This window comes from Platichthys flesus, chromosome 18 (genome assembly GCF_949316205.1).
Source record: "Platichthys flesus chromosome 18, fPlaFle2.1, whole genome shotgun sequence".
Classification (NCBI taxonomy): domain Eukaryota; kingdom Metazoa; phylum Chordata; class Actinopteri; order Pleuronectiformes; family Pleuronectidae; genus Platichthys; species Platichthys flesus.
The window spans coordinates 8,787,529-8,807,790 of NC_084962.1; the positions used below are offsets into that span (position 1 = coordinate 8,787,529).

At 41.9% G+C, this 20,262-nt stretch overlaps 1 protein-coding gene across 3 annotated transcripts in view; it reads left to right on the forward strand.

Moving 5' to 3' along the window:
• The window catches only part of evlb (Enah/Vasp-like b), a 42,050-nt gene that overhangs the window by 14,635 nt on the left and 7,153 nt on the right, over positions 1–20,262 (forward strand). For all 3 annotated transcript variants that reach the window (XM_062411210.1, XM_062411208.1, XM_062411209.1), the window contains exons 2-3: positions 14,144–14,312; positions 14,993–15,170. In XM_062411210.1, the coding sequence (XP_062267194.1) occupies positions 14,144–14,312; positions 14,993–15,170 (347 nt within the window). The remainder of the gene's footprint in view (positions 1–14,143; positions 14,313–14,992; positions 15,171–20,262) is intronic.

A 20,262-nucleotide genomic window follows, 5' to 3' on the forward strand; every position in this document is an offset into this window, starting at 1 on the left:
CTACTTTGTTTAAGTCATCCTGGGGCTTGACTTAATTTATCACATTTTAAAGTCTATTGCAATTCTGAACATGTCCTGCAAGCTGTGAATCCATTGTAAGTGTTTAATTGTTTGGCCAGAAGGTTATTTTTCCCTGCGTTTGAAGTCTATTAACAATTAAACAGGTTGGATCCACTGCGGCCTTACCTCTGTGGCTTTCAGTGAAACGACTGCATCAGCAAATATCAGGACATGTCAGCAAATATCAGTGTTTGATGTGTCTGAGTGTCAAGAGAAACAAAAACCCCAAACCCAGTTTCTCACTATCCCGGCTCTACCTCACACCCCTTTTCTTCTCCGAAGCAAGAAGGACACATAACAGCGGCCCACACGTACACACACATACACACACACACACATACACACACACACACACACACACACACACACACACACACACACACACACAAAAACAGGCTGCCTATTTCCGTGCCGATTTTTGTTGAAGTTAGTTCAGCACAACGTGAACAGGAAATGACTACAGCTCCACGGCAGGATATCCATAGGCCTATTATTAACAAGGAAGGCTTATTAGAGCTGGAGTGAGAGGGAAGAAGAAAGATGGGCGGTAATGGAGAGACACAGAGGGAGAGAGTGAGGGAGAGGAGCGAAATGCATCGAGAGGAAGAGAGAATAAGAGACCCGGGGAAAGAGGGGGGATGGTGAGAAAAGCAAAGCTAAGCAAAAGGAAGAGTGAGAGAATTTTAAATGTTAGAGGGAAACGGTCAGATGAATGGATGTGGAAAAAGAGGAGATAAGAGGAGCTGTGTTGATTTGTGAAATGTTGAAAAAAATGTATGTGAAGATTTGATTGAACATGGTCTTGGCGTGGCTCTTGGCGTGGAAAAACCTTTACACGGGATGCTGGGGTGTTAGAGAGAGGCTGGGCTCCATGGTGACCGGCGCAGATGAAGCCACAGTATAGCTAGATAACCATGGCAACCAGCAGCAGCCAATCTTTGAGAGCACACATACAGTAATGCATACAGAGAGAGTGTGGGGGGGGGGGGGGGACCCTATGCCTCAGTGACCTCTAAAGCTGCAAACACAGCCTTTTTTGCTATGTGTGTAATTTCGTAAATAAGGGAAGTTTCTGAAGCAGCTCATAATTTCAGTTTTAAATTGTCTATGTAGTTCTCAGTTGCTTCTTAGGGAGCAAAGCAGCCTATCGTTAGGGATGTGTCTCATTAGTGAAACCTAAAAATATAACTTTTTGAACATATTTCAAATTTTTCTCTGTCAAACGAGCCGTCAGCCACCTTAACTACCTGCCGCTCTTGTCTCCAGAAGAGTAGAGTGATATTGTCTTAGGGCTGTAAAATAACTTGGAGATGAGATGTGAATGTGATGATGGTTGCTTTTGTTCAAAAGTGTCACCCTGTCTGATTAAATCAAGATATATTTGGATTCACTCCCTTCATTCACCTTGAAAGCCTCTGACTTAAATCCAAGAGCTGCTGTAATGCAAGTTATTGCTTGAGGATTAGGCCTGGGGTTGATGGAAAGGGCTCTGTGTTTTTCAGGACTCAGAGAGGAGACCAAATGTCTGCGTTATTCCCTGAGCCGAGCGTGGTCTGACAGATTAAAGACGGTGGCCACCGCGCGCACATGTCAAACATGGGAAAAGCAGGGCTGGAAATTTGAGAAATATTCTGGGTCAATGCATCCACAGACTGATGATCTGTGGCACAAATAGGAACAGCACACCACCCCATGTGCACTGCAGCGCTGTGCATGTTTTTAAAGGAGGACGAGTCTGCCAATTACAGATGCGTGCGAGTGGTTGTGTGTTCTATGCAGACGGTCAGGTCTGCATCGAGAGCACTTAACCTAATGGCCTTCAGCTCAACGCTCAACTGTAAAATGGAGCACATGTAAACACGTCTGCGCTGTGTGTGTGAGTGTGTGTGTGTGTGTGTGTGTGTGTGTGTGTCTTTGTGTGTCTTTGTGCATGTGTGTGTGTTTGTGTGTGAGGCTGCACAGTAAGTAGCAGCAGTTAAACGGCATCATGGGGCAGAGAGAGCTCAGCCTCGGGGCATCGCCACTGCTTCCTTTCCCTCCACTTTCGTCTTGGAGGGACGGGGAAGTGTTTTTTCGTTTCAGGCTATCTGGGTGTTAATGCTCCAGCTATGTTCTCACCTAAAGTCGTCTCTCTGCTGGGAAATATTTCCCCCTGCGCCAAATGGAGAGACATACATTTTTTAAAGCTGCCCATGCTCTGTAGCATATCTTCTGTGTCTCTCCGCCTTTTTATATTTCTGTTTCTGTCATCTGTTATCTTTTTCTCCTCTGTCTTCAGTTTCTCTCATTGTCCCTCGGCCGTTTCATCTTTTTTCGCCCGCCTTCTTTTTCTTGCGCTCGCTTCCGCTCAGCATGGGGTCCGAACATCTCTGCTCAACCTTTTTGATACTGAGGCTCATGCGTAGGCTTGCTGGGAGAACGACTGACCTCCCATATATGCAGACACATATTCACCAGTTGAAGCCCAAAAAGTTTGATTCCTTTAATATGTTTACAGTCGTGCTCAGCTTCAGTTGGAGTTAGACTAGGACGGCCCGAGGCCCTAGACTTGGTATTAAACATTCCAGCTAACATTAAGCCAAGCAAAGAAGACAGGAATGTCTGGCTCCATGGTGGACTTGAAGCCTTTAATGCCAAACATGAGAGAGAACAGGAATAGTTCAAGATTTAGTGGAATAAAGAAGGTTTCTTGGCCAAAGGAAATATGTAGCCGGAGCCAACAGCAGGTTAGCTTAATTTAGCTTTCCATACAAACTGGAAACATTGGTAAACAGACAATCCACCCACCAGCACCTGCCAAGTTCACCCAAGCTGCTTTCAGACATGCACTGAACCTGGATGTGAGGAAGCAAATGTCAGAGTCAGTTACTCCCACCTTTTTCCAGACCTTATCCATCAAGCCCCCCAGTAAAATAACTGGAAAATATTTTGCATGTATTTTGCATGGTAATGACAAAAAGGACAAAAAACTGACCCCCCCCCCCCCCCAAAAAAAAAAAAAATGAATACAAATATCTCAAGATGAAAAAGGTAGAATGTAGAAGTCAAATGTCAAATTTTTTAGTAGATCTTCATGTTCTTGCACAATTCTGATCTCATCTGCATGCACCTTGTCCTAATCTCAGCTGTGAGTCCCGATGCAATGGATTTAAAGTAGATTGATTAGTTTGTTTAAGGCTGCAGTCAACTCATCAGGGATCTATTGACCCTGTTTTGTCTCCTCTGTTATGTCAGAGGATTATTGCGCCGTCTTTGCGGAGACATAAAGGACCATCCAAAGTCTAAATCCTCCGCCGCTGAGGCTCGCGGTTATTTTCCACTCTCCCTTCTGTCTATCTGATGTTGTATAAGTCAAGCGAGGTCAGACACACAGTCCTTTAATTTCTATTGTTTACGCCTGTCATCTTCTCCTTGTGATGTGAGGATAAGTCAGTAGGATGCAAGGCATTTCAACTGGTGGGAGTTTAGACCATCCAAAGTAAGCTTGACTCTCTTATAGACCTTTTGCACCACAAATATTCACGTGACAATTTTTATTTTTTCTGAGCACAGTAAACAATTAAAGTCCTGCCTCACATCTCACAACTTGAACTTTCTCTCTTTATTTCTGGACAAGGTTTCGACTTTTAGAATGACTTTGGTTCTGACGTCAATCCGTTTTTCTTAATTGACTTTTCAATCCTTCAGTTAAACTGAAAAAAAGGTATTGGTACAAAACAGTACATCATTATTTTAAGAGTGAAAAAACTAAGAATCTTTTTTTTCTAAAGATCATTGCAATTACTTCCTGCTCGTTTCTTCTTAATTTGTCCACTGATCCGATCTCATTGGGCTTAGAAAGGAAAATCATTGCTCTGTGGTAAAAGTATTGTAACGCTGAACTATCTGATTGTAGCCGACAGGATTTAACAGTTGTGGTAAACATTTCAAGGTCAACAGCGAGCTCCACCAATCGGAGGTGTTGCTATTGCACCTGAGGATTGTGGGTAATGCAGTATTTCTCTTTGACCTTGCGAAGAAAACACATGTTTCTTCAAACACAGTTGATATCATTCAAACTTGTGGCCTCTACAATAGCATCCATCCTGTAACTTGTGGTAAGTCTACCATGGATGCTAACAATACCATGGCTGTCAATCAGAATCTCTATTAAAAAAATTGAATGGGCTTTTCATTTCTGGAACCACGCTGTTGAGCTCTATAGTGCAGGCAGGTATTAGCCAAACACAAAAGTGGAGAGCGCCTCCCTCATCTCAACCTTTTGATCCAGCTCTCCCCAGCGAGGTCCTCCCCCCCCCACCGCTGTGCTGCTTTTCCAGGCACTGCATTAGCACTCGGAGTTGAGGAAACTCTTAAATGCTTTATGCCGTCATGCGGAGCAGCAGTAACCGACACCTCACCCCTCGCACTCACTTCACCGGCTTTCAGCTGGAATTAAACCCTGAATCCAGATGTGTTGTATGAGACCAAAATGAGGTTTCCGACCTGCAACGTCAAGGCTTTATAATTGTTTTGAAAAAAAGAACAACAAACCCCCTGAAGCAGACCAACAGTAGACATAGCAAATAGTTATGAATATGCTTCACGGTCTGCAGAATCTTCGGTGTCTGCCTCTAAGGCGAGTAGAGAGGTTTGAACTCATACAGCATCTCATGGCAGCACATGCACTCTCATATGGATGTGTAAGCCCGTGTTTATACGCGGTTGCAGCCTGGCAAGACAGTCTTTTGATGTCAGAGGATGAGACAGGACTTTGTGTAGTATTACTGCAGAGACATTGGAGTCTGTAATTAAGGAACAGACTGTCTGAAGACTTGTGCAACTGTTTTTTATTTATTTCTCATTCACTGCTCATTCATCTTTTCTTCACAGCCATATTTTCTAGGCCAAGCGAATATTCCACTCCAGTAGTCATGCCAACAGATTAGCGTGCTCTTGCGTGGTCTCAGCAGAGTCTAGAAGCGTGTGTGTGTGTGTGTGTGTGTGTCGATGCACCTTCTCTGCAGGGTCTCCAGGCTCTGGCATACTTTCAAATACACAAAAGTTGAGTACACTGAAGTGCAAGCACACACACACACACACACACACACATGCTCAGGCACACACACTTTGATTTGCATGGTTTTGATTATTCTTGTGACAGATTTCAGTGTACAGCATCAAAAATAATTACCAAGATTAATATTGTATCAAATAAATATGAACTGCAAAAGTCTTGATTTGTAAAGCTGGGTTGGAATACAGTGGGTTTATAAATGGATGAACAAACCTTCTGTCTTTGAATGGTGGATTAGCTGGAAAGTGCTTGAAGGAAGCTCTGTGATTTCAGTATAAATTGCCTAAAATTCACAAGCTTTGGTGCTGAAGAAATCCCAAACAAAAACAATTGATCATCATTAAAAAGATTATGTGAGTTTGCACATATTGAACTATTGATATGTCCCTGCTTCTAACAAGCACTGACAGAATAGACAGAATACTGTCAGAATAGAGAAGAAACTCAGAAAGTTATGAGGATAAATATTAACGTTTTTTTAAGAAATAACCAGCAAGGACTACTTATTCTCATAGTATTATAACCTGATTCTCGATTTCCCCCCCCCCACCCCATTAAAGTTGACCTTATACTGGTTAACTGGTCTCTGTCATTATACCTGTTTGTATTTCCTCAGAAACCAAAGTACTTTACAGATATAAAGTTTGACTGCATAGTGGCACTAGATGAAAATTCTGGGGTCTAGATATCTTACACATCACATCTCCTCCAGAGACATTAAATACTAACGTAACTCTCAAGCTCAGACTCTCTTATCATGTTTTAGACAGTTCTTATGTCCTTATGTGCCACTGGTCTAAAGCATCGCACAATTTGAATACAGTTTGATTAACTTGCACCACAGTCTGCGGAAATTGGGCCAGAGAGACATGATTAAAAGTCTAAAAACGCGGTTCTATTCTGGCTCTAATATGCAGTGTCATATTTCACAATAGCACTATTACTGAGTCACAGTTAAGCTTTCCCATGAAACATCTTCTTCGTTGAGTCACAAAATCCTCTGTTCACAACTCTAACATTTGCAGAGACACACATGTAGTGACTGCAGTGTCTCAACATTATAAATTTGTAACCTCATTTAGCCAAAGTTAGATATTTTTGGACGTTTCCTTTGCAAGTTGAGCAGGATGGGTTGTTTTATAACTGTGTTTGTATTAGAGCCGGCAGGCAGGCTGTTTAAAAGCCTTTTGTCAGTCCAGGGCCATTTTTCTTTTTAGTCTCCCATTTTTTTTCCATGTCCCCCCTTCACCACAAGAACCTCAAATACGCAAGAAGCTGCTTATGTAACTACACTGCAACCCAGCCTGAGAGTTTACCTTCTTCCAGACCATTCTTCACAGATATATGCATAAACAAGCTCCCACTCATTACACACAGTGATTTATACCACTGGATAAAACATGCAAACACACACACACTAACACACATGCACACACCCAGTCATAGTCACAGTCATGTCTGCACTGCTTTACTTACATCGATTTCCTGCTGACTTACACTGATCTTAGCCATAGTTACTAGTACTACTAGCCTAACCACCTCAAAACATGTCATCACCTTAAAATTGAATTACTTTCGTTATATGGACTTGCTTGAGGACCCGACAGATCTAATAAGTCTCTACAGAGCCCTGAGATTCATTCTATTGGCTTCTGTTGTTCTATTTGCTTCCCCTGCGCCATTTGGCTTTTTGGATTTTGTATAATGATGAAAAACATTTTTAATAGTAGGAAATACGATCCTTTATTGTGTTTTCTTCAAAATCTGTTTAAAGCCTTGCTGTTGAGGGCTACAGCTTCCAGTGGAGCCTCAGTGTTGTCAAGTTTTTCATACACAGAGAATACATTTGCATGTGGAAACCTTTTGATCATTTTACAAAGTTTGAGGGGAACGAGCATCATGTCATTTTTTGCAGAGCAAACACGGACCACATCCAAAAAGCTCCTGTTCCACATGAAGCTGCGGCAGCAACTGGGACGTAGTCTCTCTCGTGCATGTTTCCTAAAGTAAAATAAAGCCATTTAACCAAAGTGGCTCCTCATTATGTCAGCTGACCCCTGATGCTCTGTTACAGTGGAGATTTAGCTCATTTTTATCCCATTTCCTATTAAAAGCTGTGGTTTAGCCGAGGCTCATTGCTAATGTAGCTTTAACCCGGCATGCTTATAAATGTTTAAGCTGTCAGCTGTTCTTTCTGATTCATGCAGCTTTGATGTTTCATGCAGATGAGGCTCTCACGTGCAGAAATGCACAGACACACACACACACACACACACACTGCTCCGTGCATATACAAGACGTTTCATTGTGCATCATTTTTGGCCAGTTTAACGGCTGAAGATTCTCCATAATTTTGTTCCCGTCTAGGAAAACAGAGAGCATTTTGTAAAGGAGCTAGACAAAAACAGTTTGTGGTGAATTGTTCTGCCAGCTCACTCTCGGGATTTGGCTGTTCTCTCCATGCAGCTGGCTGCGGGATACAAAGAGACTTTCTGTGATCCATGCACACTTCTCTTCTTACATTTCTACTGGTTATATCCTTACAACCTCTATGTAAACAGTGAATTGGCAACAGTGATGGACAAATGGGCTGAGTGTTGTCAAATCCTGTAGTCATTTTCTGGCTCGTCATTGGCCTGAAGGGACTCACATCTTAAAACTGGTGAATGCAACATGAGGGCTGAGTATGAATGACTGAGACTTGTACTCTGCAGACAGGACAGTTGAGCCTGTTAGTAGAGTTAGTAATGGATTTGATGGTGTTGTCTCAAGGTCGCCGCTGTTGTGTAGTGTCTGTATTGAGGCTAAGAGAACGGGACTGTTATCTATGCAAATGAGAAGCAATAAATCTCCAAGGAGAATCTGATATTTGGTTTGCAAATGAGGCAAAAGTTTGTGTGAGAACCAATTTCTTCACCATGGATCTAACTCACCCTTTCAACTCTAATCCATCAAATCAGTTCTGGAAATTTTGATCTCCTTATGACAGTCACTGCTGCCCACTGGAAATGTTCCATTTAGAGATAACATTGTTCGCCAGTTTAGTTGCTTACATTCACATACAAAAAATATTTTTATGTCCTTAATATCGAGTTTCTTTCTGTTTGAATCTTCGTTTGATCCTTAAATCATTGCAGCTATGAATCATGTTATTTGGTCAGAACTCACTTTGTATATTCCATGTTAAGGCATCTTTAAATGTAGTATAGGTGTCGGTAGTGGTAATGGTCACTTATCAAGAACTCCAGCCAGTGTATCATTCACTATGCAAGAGGTTATAATGTGTCTTCTGAGCAGCATTACTTCTTCAAGGCAGACTGGACACTAGAGTGACCTGCAATGGGCAAGCGACAAGTTGACCAACCTTGTCTGTGCTAGCTGGCTAGCATGCTAAACACGTTTGAGGAACTGAAAGAGATAGAAGCAAGAGTTAACATTGGTGTTGGTTTTAGCAGCAGGAGACAGCTTTGTTCCTGAGCTTGCAAGTTTTCTGCGGGATTGGTCCCCAAACATCGGTTTATGCTAGCCTGGGTTCCTATCAAAACAATTGTAGTGGATTTTCCCATTATTCTTATTGCTTTCATAAGCTTTGTTTTGGGATTTGCTATAGAAATCCAAAGGCAAAAAACAATTACTTTTGGAGGTCCATAATTCCACAATCAGACTTCTTACCTCAGCCCTGTCAAGCCTAAGACTTATTTCTATTTGCGTGGACTGTAAAGTCTCCTGTTTGTGTTTGTGTTTGATCAACATGATAACCCATAGGTGAAAGGTGAAACACTGCAGCATCACTCACATAACGGATGGTTTCTGTGGTTTCACGGTATCAAAAGATTCACAGGCACAAAGTGTGTTGCTTTATGCAGCTACAAAATGTTTACAGAAACAAGGATGTGACTTCCAGGCTTGCAGCTTAAGGGAGAACGCACATGCTACACACAGCAACAATAGACATGTGATCATGTAATCAGCTATGTTGCCTCGTTGAATACCAGTTTGTCCAATGGCCAGTTTTATGCTAATTAATGTTGACCCTGGGGCATATGTTTGGGTTACGGATGCATTCTTCATTCACCAAAACTGGATGAATCTATACTGTGAATGTACCCAGATTTCCATGCAGCCATGAATGTATGTGTCTATTTCGGGCAGTCTTCTTCTTTGTAGTTAGCGCACCGCCGCCTTGAGCTGCGAGGCCCCAGAAAGTGGAGCAGCACAATAGCTTTGATGTTGTGATGTCTGCAGGGTGGTGGAGCTGCAGCCTGCCTTCTGCGAGGACGCAGGCCGAGACATATACAAGGCCAGCTGACAGCACAGATTAGTGTAAGAGACGGACCAGGACTGACACATGAAAACGCAGTACGCACACTGACAGGCAGTGTGTTCGCCCACTGAGGAACCAGCACATTCATACATGACAACATTTCCTTTGTAAGTGACTCAGAGCGACTGATATTAAGGTTTTAGTTCCTGACTAACTGACTTGCCTTGTGGCTGGTGCTGATTCATAGAAACTGTTGCAAAGTCAATGATCCGCTCCTGTTTTCAATTACATTCTTAATAGATGAGTACTTCATGTTTCCCAGACAGAAAACCAATTGACGCCAGAGCAATGAAGTGGAAATGCGTGAGAATTTTCAGCTGTAGTCTCCATTACCAAGCACTTATTGTACTAAATTTAAACTCCACCTCTGTCTGTTTTTGGCAGTTCGGCAGCAGAGGAGAGGATCAAAGTGCTAATTATGTTTCATGCTTCAGGGCTTTGTCATGTGTGTATTTCTCTTTCCTCTGAGTGTGTACGTGGATTTCTTTTTTCTAAATGTACTCCCCTTGTGAGTCGAAAGCGCATCCCTCTCCTATGACAACTCGCGGTTGCGCGGTTCATCTCGGATCAGAGGAGCGAAGCAAGGAAGAGCAAATTTAGTGCAAGGAGGCAGGAAGTTAGGCACCAGAAATAGAGGCGAGAACTGCTAGTTAGAAGTGAATGAATGTGACTGCTCCAGGTGGGAGCAGACTCATGAGAGATGACGGAAATGTGAGATGCTTTTTGATATGCTTCCATCTGACCTGTGCGATGCAGACTTTGTTATTTTGTGAGAGTGAGAGGAACACAGCATCTTATTAACCCTGAAACGACCCGAAGAACAACTTAATGCGTTTGCTGTGTGTTAACAGTGTGTGTTTCTTGGTCTTGTGCATTTTGAGATGAGCATGACATAAAAAAATGCATTTTAACTAAATCATTTTTAACTATGCAATCATCCCACAGAGTGGATGAATAATTCATATGTTTATCATTACCAACCCTCATTAGTCTGACCATGGACACAGTAAACCTATTAACTTAACCTGTCTCGTGCTGAAATGCAAACGTCAAACCCATTTCTTTAAATTTGATGATCTTATGAAGAATTTCAGCTAAAAAAACGTCTGTACAAGACACTGGAGTTGTCATCTTTGGTTTTGAACTTTCTCTAAAGATATAAAATGCAACAATTCTTCATTACAGTGTCTAAAAAAGACTAGGTCCAGATTTATGTTATACAATTTATTGAATTTTGTACTTAAATTATCCAAAATGCTTAACTTGCGCCTTTGCCCTCTTCTGCTAGAAACATATGAAAAAGGAAAAACACACAGTTAGCCAGTCAGCTGATTTTTACCTTCACTGTTTGTATCTGTCACTCATAATGGATGACGACTATTAACTGTCATAACGTAAATAAAGTTTACGTGAATAAGTAAAACATTACATTTCCATGATCCCACAATGTTTCACGACATCATCAAACAATGTCTTTTTTTAGTGTTTAGATTGTAAGACCCCCCTAGTAGCATTTAGGGGCAGTGTGGCCTAGGTGGTAGAGTGGTGGTTCTGCAATAAGAAGTTTGCCGGTTCAAATCCCACTCTTCCCCATCTGACTGCCAAAGTGTCCTTGGCAAGATACTGAACCCCTAAATGGCCCCTCATAAATGTTGAGTGTAATAATTGTAAGTCGTTTTTTCGACGAAAGCATGAGCCAAATGACATGTAAAGTAATGTAATTTAAATGGGAGGGGGGTGTTCTTTGAGACAAGTAGTCACAGAGTGAAACTTATCTCTTCTGTTCAGATTCTGTTTCTGCTCATCACTGTCAGCAGTTGCAAAGCTGAATATCAAAGTCCGGGAGAGGAGCTGCAGCCATTGTTTGCACACTCGCACCATGCATTTCTCCGGCATGCTGCTCCATTCACTGTTTCTGTTCTGATTGTAGCCATCATTGTCTGCACTGTCATGGTTAGTTTGTGTTGTTTAAAGAAATGCGATTATATTTGATCCTGAACAGTTTGAGAGTCCAGTCGGAACAGGACAGGCCGAGCTTTAATGGTGAGCGAGCACCTTTTTTACTCTTGTACACGATTGCCCTGCATCAATCATACTGCTCTGTGATTGGACCGTTTCTGCAGAGGTGAACCAGAGGAGAGTATTGCTGAGCCGCTTCCCGAGATTTCTGTCAGCTCGAATTTACCGTAGCAGCAGCTGGTCGTTTGCAGACCGAGGATGATGGATTCAAAGTGTGTGTCTGCGTCCTGCTCTTGCATATGTGTCTGCATGAGTGTGCGCTGTCAAGGTAAATCCAGAAGCAGCTGATTTATTCATGCACGGCAGAGGGATTGTTAATTTTTTAACGGGTGTGGCTTGGAGCGATCTACACTACTGCTGTGTATATGTGCATGTATGAGTGTGTATTTTTTGTGCGTCCTACAACTGTCAGTCAGAGAAACTTTCTGTTTTCTTGTTGTCCCAGCTCCTCTCTCTCTCTCTCTCTCTCTCTCTCTCTCTCTCTCTCTCTCTCTCTCCTTCTCTCTCCTCTCCTCCATCTCCATCTCCCTGTATCCTCCTTTTTTTCCCCTCCTGCTCACTTCTCTTTTAGCACAAGGACCTAATTTATTCATGCTTCTGGGCCCTTGATGCCATTTTCAGCTGGTAGCCAAGAACTGCTTTTTAAAAATTAACAGCGTCGACAAGTTAGAGAAAATAAATTAAACACACAGTCGCCCTTCCGCTTCTCGAGTTGATTTCAAGTGTGTGCACATCAAAGCATCTAATGTAAGATAACATGGCGGAGAGAAAGTTATTTATACCGCTTGGCTTAATACGCAGTCAGCAGGGTGATATGTGGAGCTTTTCTTTTCCTTTGTTGTTTTATTTTGAAACATGGTTTTACAAGTTTTATTTTTTTCCTAATGTTAGCCTTGTGTTTCTCTTCATTATCTTAAGAAAGGATAAACGTGTTGCTAATGGATACTATGTGTGAAATGAATGACAGGCTTTCTGTATTCTTTGGGCCTGTAAAAAGTTGTACAACAGAATAGGCTTGTTTGTCCCATAGCGAAATTACAAAATGCTAAATATGAGTGAACTGAAGTCTTGGAAAATTGGCATAGTCACTTTATTGAATATGCCAATTTTCTTAAGGAGTTAGCCTCCGTACTCTGAGTAGTTTGCGAAGGCCGAACCAAAATGAGACACATTGGTCTTCAGGGAACTTCCATTTGTGTCGCTAGCTTGTCCAGCACTTCCCATTGCATTGCTAGCTACTTTTAGCTGTTGCACTTACTGCAGACCAGCCACCTACTTTGCTAGCTCGTAAGCTTCTTCACCAGGATGCAATGAATCCTCGGATAGGGGAGCCCCAGAAGGTTCCAGCAGTTGTATCCTGTGTTGCTTAGGAATAGAAGGACGGCCTTTTGTCGGTCGCATAAATTGTACATGGTTGTGCTGCTGTGATGCAATTGCTTTTCAAATGCAGCCTCCAAAGCATGCGGGCCCCCGGGACTGATGTTTGTTAGCATCAGTCCTGCATGCAAGATTTGCGAACAAGTACATCTGTGGTTGGAGGATCACCAAAATTATGACAATCCATCCTGAGTGAGACCTGAGTGTCTGTATTTCATGACACTCCATCCAATGATTGTCAAGACGTTTTATTCAGATGTCAATGCCCCTATTTCATCTCTATTGTCCAGTTTAGATGTTTTCCCCTGCTTTCACCATTTATGCTAAGCTAAGCAAACCTCCAGCTGTGAGTTTAGTCTACAGATGTGAGAGCTGTTTCTTTCTTCTCTCCCCCAATAGGCAAACAAGCGTATTTCTAACATAAAACTGTATCTATCCCTCTGCAGAATCCCTGAACTATCATCTTTATCTTCAAGTATGATGCTCTGCCTTCTCCCTGCACCCTCTGCTGCATCTAAAAGCCCCCCCCCCCCTCCCCGTCTTTTTCCTCTCCCTCCCTGACGCAGCTCTTTTGCTTGGCCCCAGGGTTTGATCCACTAATTTTTTGCTTGGCAAAGAGGCAAAGACACAGATGGGACTCGTCTTGTTAATCTCATTTGCAAGTCAATTTTTTTTTTGTATCGCTCTTCCTCCCCTGTGTTTGTCCTCCTCATCCCTCATATACTTGCACCTTGGTTTTCTATTTGCCCCTTAACTCTGTAGAGTCTGTGTAGTCCCTTGTGTCTGTAAAACACATAGTAAAGTACACAAAACGAGTGTGTGTGTGTTACAGTGAGGGAAAGTGAGAGAGTTGCAGCCTCAGTGACCTATGATTACACAGTCAGATGGACAAAAAGGCAGACACAGACCCAACACTGGGGGAAACACTCACACACACAAACACACACACACATTATGATCGCCTCTCATTAACACCAACAGATGCTCGGCAAACACTTGATTACATTTGGATTACACTATTAGTGTAACCCAGGATTAGACGACTGAGTTGTTGCCCTGTTCACTGTTATTGTCTCATTTACTTCCTCAGACAAATATAATGACTGTTAAATGAAAATGATCATTAATATTAATCAGAGAATGTTGTTGCCTGGTTTACTTTATTTGTCTTGTGGGAAACTGTCTGTTATAATTTGATGGTGTCTGACACTATAAGAATAACCAGGAGTGGGGTTCCCTTGAAACTGCTGTTTCATATTCTGTCTATAATTAACTTTCTCTCTTCTCTGTGCTACTTTCATTCACAGTGAGCAGAGTATCTGCCAGGCGCGGGCCTCTGTCATGGTCTACGATGACACCAGTAAGAAGTGGGTCCCCATAAAGCCTGGACAGCAGGGATTCAGCCGCATCAACATCTACCACAACACTGCCAACAACACGTTCAGAGTGGTGGGCGTCAAGCTGCAGGACCAGCAGGTAACTGGTCGTGACACGCGGGCTGTCGTGTGAGGAAAGTGATGATTGGGGTGTTACTAGTTTCATTCACTCACTGGCGACAGAGTGAATGAAACATGTGCTGCACACACAGAACATTCACGCTGTTTTAGACCCTTATTGTGTGTGAGTGACACGCATGGAAATAATACTGCAGTAGTCTTCACTGAATGTTTAATATGAGAAAATAGTGTGTGTAAGTGTGTGTGTGTGTGTGTGTGTGTGTGTGTGTGTGTGTGTGTGTGTGTGTGTGAGTTAGCCTTGGTGTTTCATTAAAGGTCTTTAGTAGCGCTAATCCGTCTTCGCTGTGACTTGACTGGAATTTGCTTCCCGTCTGTCACTCTATAAAAGCAGGGTCTCATTAGCTCTCAGCTCTGACATGTGTGTGTCTATGTGTGCCGTGATAACACACGTAGTTCAGACACAGACACTATAAAAACTATAAAGATAATAAAAAAGACTAATAACCATACAAAGGTAAAATCAAATTAAGATATATTTAGATTGAATTGAAACATGCTTTGCTTTATATCCTTACAGTGCGACTTGAGAAAAATCATCAACGCCCCACTGGGATAAATGTGTTGCATTCTTCCTTTACGAAACTAACTGCAGCTCTTCCTCTCATCTGCCCCCCCCCCCCCCTTCTTCCTCTCCCTCAGGTGGTAATCAACTACTCCATAGTTAAGGGGCTCAAGTACAACCAAGCCACCCCGACCTTCCACCAGTGGCGCGATGCCAGACAGGTGTACGGCCTCAATTTCGCCAGCAAAGAGGAGGCCACCACCTTCTCCAACGCCATGCTCTTTGCCCTCAACGTCCTCAGTGCTCAGGATGGAGGTGAGTGTTCCCTCAGGGCATCACGCACACACTCACACACACACATACACACACACACACACACACACAGACATATACATGCACCAATTTAAAATGAGTACATATGGAAAAATGCTCAGGAAGCCATTATGGACAATTTCCTTATTTAAGGAGGTGCACACACACACAAACACACACACACACACTCATTATTAACCATTTACGACGGTAGCCTTGGCTCCTTTCTTCTAGAGGAACAGATCAGCTCACAGCTATGATTTGCAGTCTAAACTCAAGTCACTAAACATATCACACAACACAGCTTGGAAAGCAGATGAAATGTGGTCTCGACTCTCATGAAAGTCTTATTTCAGACAGGAGACCTGGTTTGTGTGAAAACACTGAAAAGGAAACTTTCTCTGAAATAGCAACTTGTCAAATTACTGTAAGAGATGGCAGTTCATGCGATGGTTTATAAATGAAGCCAGATATTAATATGATCCATATCAGTAATGCAGTGAAATCTTTGAATGCATTAGGCCCCTGGTCACACGTCATGTCTCACAGTGTAGTATTAACAATTTCCTCCTTCCCTCAAGCCTTGATGACATAGATATATTGCATTTTTAATGATTCTACTCTGATGAAGTCTTTTTTTTTCTGACCATAAAGAAACCCAGGTTGTATAATTTCCACTTGGCGAATAAGAAATAATGTGTGTGGTACTGAAACAGAAAATTGATCAGTGGAACAGGCACATGATCTGCCAGCTGAAGCCCAAAATGATGTCTTACATAACTTCATTATAGAAACGCTGCAGCAAAGCATGGACAGATTTTGTTGTAGTGTCCCGGTGCTTCAGGATTAAAACAAAAATTCTACAGAGTTCTTGACGATGAGGATCATGAGACAGGTAGAATGATTTTGAACATGAAATTAGTTATTTTTCTAGGTGGCTTTCCTCCACGTGGATCTTACTGACTAATTTACATAATTATTTCATTTTAGCTTTTAATTATAATCTAGTTTTTACTTTTTTCTCATCTGCCACATTTTTCTATTTCTTCTCTGTTGCTGCGTGAACCTCAAATTGCGTTTAACTGTTTCCTATTGTTTGCCCTCACATTTTAATTATTAAATGGTCTTCCTTTATATAGCCTTCCTTGATAACCTCTTAAAGCACTTTACAGTACAGTTTTTTCACCCATTCACACACACATTCCCACAATGCATCTATGTGCAGCATCCCACATCCCTTACACACTGCTGGCACAGCTGTCAGAGGCAGTCTTAGGTTCAGTATCTTGCCTAAAGGAACTTCGGTATGGGGGAGACATGGATTGAACTGCAGATTTTTTGGTTAGTGGACAACCCACTCCACCACCGGAGCCACAGCCGTTTAAAAGTGCCTTGTAACAATGTTTTGGAAGGTTCTATATAAATGAGGTTAATCATAGGTTATTGAAATTATTTGAAAGCTTAACTCCTCATCAAATACGAATAGGATCCTGTAGTTTGAAAAATTAATTTGTTGAGAATCTTTGTCGCTTTTTCGTCCCTCTTCTCTCTCTTCCCTTCATTTCCTGTGACCTCTCAGTTGTCTTTGGGTATCAGATCAGATCGGAGTATGTATAAAGTTCAGCTTCATAATGACACCTAGTCCCCTCTACTGGACACTTGAGGATATAAGTCATGACACAGCGTCCACAGCAAATCCAAATGATGACAGATCCTCACCTACAGAGCGTCAGCAAAGCCTTTCTACTGTGACATATGTCGTCATAGGGTTATTAAAAATAGACAAGGGGCTACTGCTGCAGCCAATCACATCTAAGAATAGCTGCAGTCTTTTGTCGACTTTTGACATGTCGTTTCAGAAAAAGACAGGTTGTGTTAATAATGGATGTGTGGCAGTGTTCAGCTCGGTGTGTATATAAGTGTGTGTCTGCATACGTGTGTTTAAAATGGGAAGACACTGAATAAGAACTGGAGAGTGACAGAATTAGAGACGCAGCTTGCCTGTCATAACTCCAGCAGTGTGTGGGTGTGTATGTGTGTGTGTGTGTGTGTCTCCCCCTGCCGTCCCCTCAAGCCTCTTAATTAGAGTGAGTCATTGAGACGATCTCCCCTGGGTGCTGTGCTAGAGAGCAGATCTTTTCATCTGTCTAAAAACACGTGGACGGGAAACAAAGAGGCTCGAGTGACATCAGCCAAACACAAGTGCACAAACACACAAGAGAGGCATACACACACTTGACACTCACATAGACTAAACTCCTCAATGCTGCCAGCTTGCCAAAATACAACAGTGGCCTGAGCTGCATGGAAGGAAACATTATCCCACCACTATCGCACACACTTGAATAGCAGCTTCCATGGGTGGGTGATTGAGAGATGGTGGGTGTGTTGTCTTCCTATTTTCACTCTCCCACAATGCAACAAATTTAACTTGTGCTCCAGTTGGGGAGATAAGACACGTTAACACCTTGTAAAGCAAAGATCAGAATGTGACTCGCTCTCTAAGCATGTGTGCCTACACCCTCTAGTGGCAAGGAGGTCAAAGCCTGACATTTGAATAAGTCATTGAAAGAAACAATTTATGAATTGAGATTGATTTTTGATATTGTCACCAATGTCACCACAAGGTTGCAATTCTGGGGTTTCGATCATAATTCTTCACAGCAGGTTAAATGTCATTCTTGAACCTGGGATGAGTGGTTGACTGTTCATTTTATACTCAAAAAATGTAGTACTATTTAGTATGAGCTCATTGCAGTGTGTGCGTGTGAGTGCGTTGCATTAGGCCGCACAGCCTACAGACAAACACGACCTTTTGAAACATTAACCAGAGCCGCTTGCTGCTGCTGCTGCTGCCGCTGCCTCGGCCGGGAGGTGTGGATTACAAGAAGATCACAGATGATACTGTGGCTGGGTGGAGGAGGGGAGAAACGCAGGTGAGGAGAGAGAGGGAAGTGATGGGGGGTGAGGAAGAGGAGGAGGAGGGAAAGTAGCTGAAGGCGAGAGATGGTCAACGGGGAGTGGGTCTGCCAGTGCCTCTGTGTCTGCTACAGCCGGTTCCTCTTCTTCAGCATGTCATGTAGGTAGTAAAGCTCTGTGTGTCTGTTTTTGAACCTGTGTGACAATGATCATATGTGTGTGTGTGTGTGTGTGTGTGTGTGTGTTTGTGTGTGTTTGTGTTTGTGTTTGTGTTTGTGTTTGTGTGTGTGTGGCCATTCCTACAAGTTTGTGACTCACTGATTGGACAGTTTCTTGGCCATCGGCTGCTGTTATAGTAAAACTGTTACTCAAAAATCTATGATAAACGTAAATTAAGTCAACTTCATCCTATTTTTGCTGCTTATAAAACAAGTTAAAGCATTGTACTTTTCTACATGCGTATAAATGAAAAGTAATATTTTAGGTATTATTAATGCATTATATAAACTGCTATTTTTAAATGTACCAAACTTATTTTTACGAATCCATTCAGATCTGGCATTAACATCTGTCCAGAATGATCCAAAATGCTTTTTCAGTGCATCCTGAGATCCACTCCCACCTTTTGAAGGTCTGACAGGATAAAATTTAAATCTACATTGTTTAAGTTTTTAAAAAGCAAAGCTAGATGATGCCTCTCAACTTGCTGTCACCTACTCCAAAATTTGTAATGCTACCTCTAGTTTTGTAAAAGGGAAATTGTAGATTCAAAACATAGTCTGCTGTAGATATAATTGCTGTTACTCACTCTGTTTGATGCCTACTTTCCAGGTTTCTTGAAATTGTATGGATTCAATTAATTATCTCAGACTGTGTCCTTTGTAAAAGAGATCAAATATCTATTGTTCTAAACCAAAATCTGACTTTGGTCAATTAACTACAGAAGCCAATAAATGTCATAAGAGTAATAGTATAAGCTTTAAGGGAACAAAGAAAGAAAAGACCTGACCGCAGGAGGATGATGTTTGACCTAATGACAGAAATGATCAACATATACTTTATATACGTGGTTTTGAATAAAGTCTGCTAAATAGATGCCAGAACCAATATGGACAAAACCTTGTTTAGAGTTCAGTAGTTAAAACTGAGATTAAAAATGCGGAAAACCTCCTTTGAATCAAATGAGTCTATAAAGTATAGAATATGATACCATAAGTGCATTGACATAAAATGAGGAAGATAAGGCTAATCCAATAGATGGCGGTAATGCACCTTGCATGGTGACCACCTCCCACTAAACCGAATAATAGAAGAAGAAGAAGAAGAAGAAGAAGAAGAACAAGAAGAAGAACAAGAAGAAGAAGAACAAAAACAAGAACAAGAACAAGAAGAACAAGAACATTGTCATAAAGGAAAAAAAACAAAGTAGATGGTTGTAATGCAAATTCCTGTTGGTTGTCACCTACAAATTCACTGAACAAAGAAGAAGAAAAAGGCAATGACATAAAAGCTGACCCCTTTGGCCAGTACACCGAGCACAGAAGAAGAACCAACGTCAAGGTGCATTCCAACCATCTAATTGTGTAACACAATTAGATGGTTGGAATGCACCTTGACGTTGGTTGTCACCCGCCAATAAACCAAATGAAGAAGAACATATTGACATAAAAACGTTATGCAAGTTCAATTGTACACTTTTCATTTTTAAATTCTTATTAGGTTGAAATTAGACCCGAAAGCAATCATTTGAAGGATCACTCACAATCATCATAATTCTTATTTACAGCCCTTTGTGCAACTCTGTGTGTGTGTGTGTGGCTGTGTGTGGCTGTGTGTGTGCGTGCCTGTGTGTTTGCGTGGTATCTGATAGTAGGCATGAGTACGATCTTTTGTAGTCCTATATTATATTGGGATATCTGTTACTTGATCAGTGGCAGCCATTACCACCATTGGCTCAGAGTCACTTCCATTAGAGATGTGAGCAGTGGAGAGAACCACCAGTGAGTATTGACCCTGAAAAGGGTCAGACTGTGTCGAGCTGTAAAACTGTAATGTACAGGACAACTTTCATTAGAAGGGACGGTTACAGTCTCTTTGGAGGACACAAGTACTTAAGTCTTTTTACCCTCTACAACAATCCTCATTGGGGAGAAATCATGAAGTAACAAAATAAAAG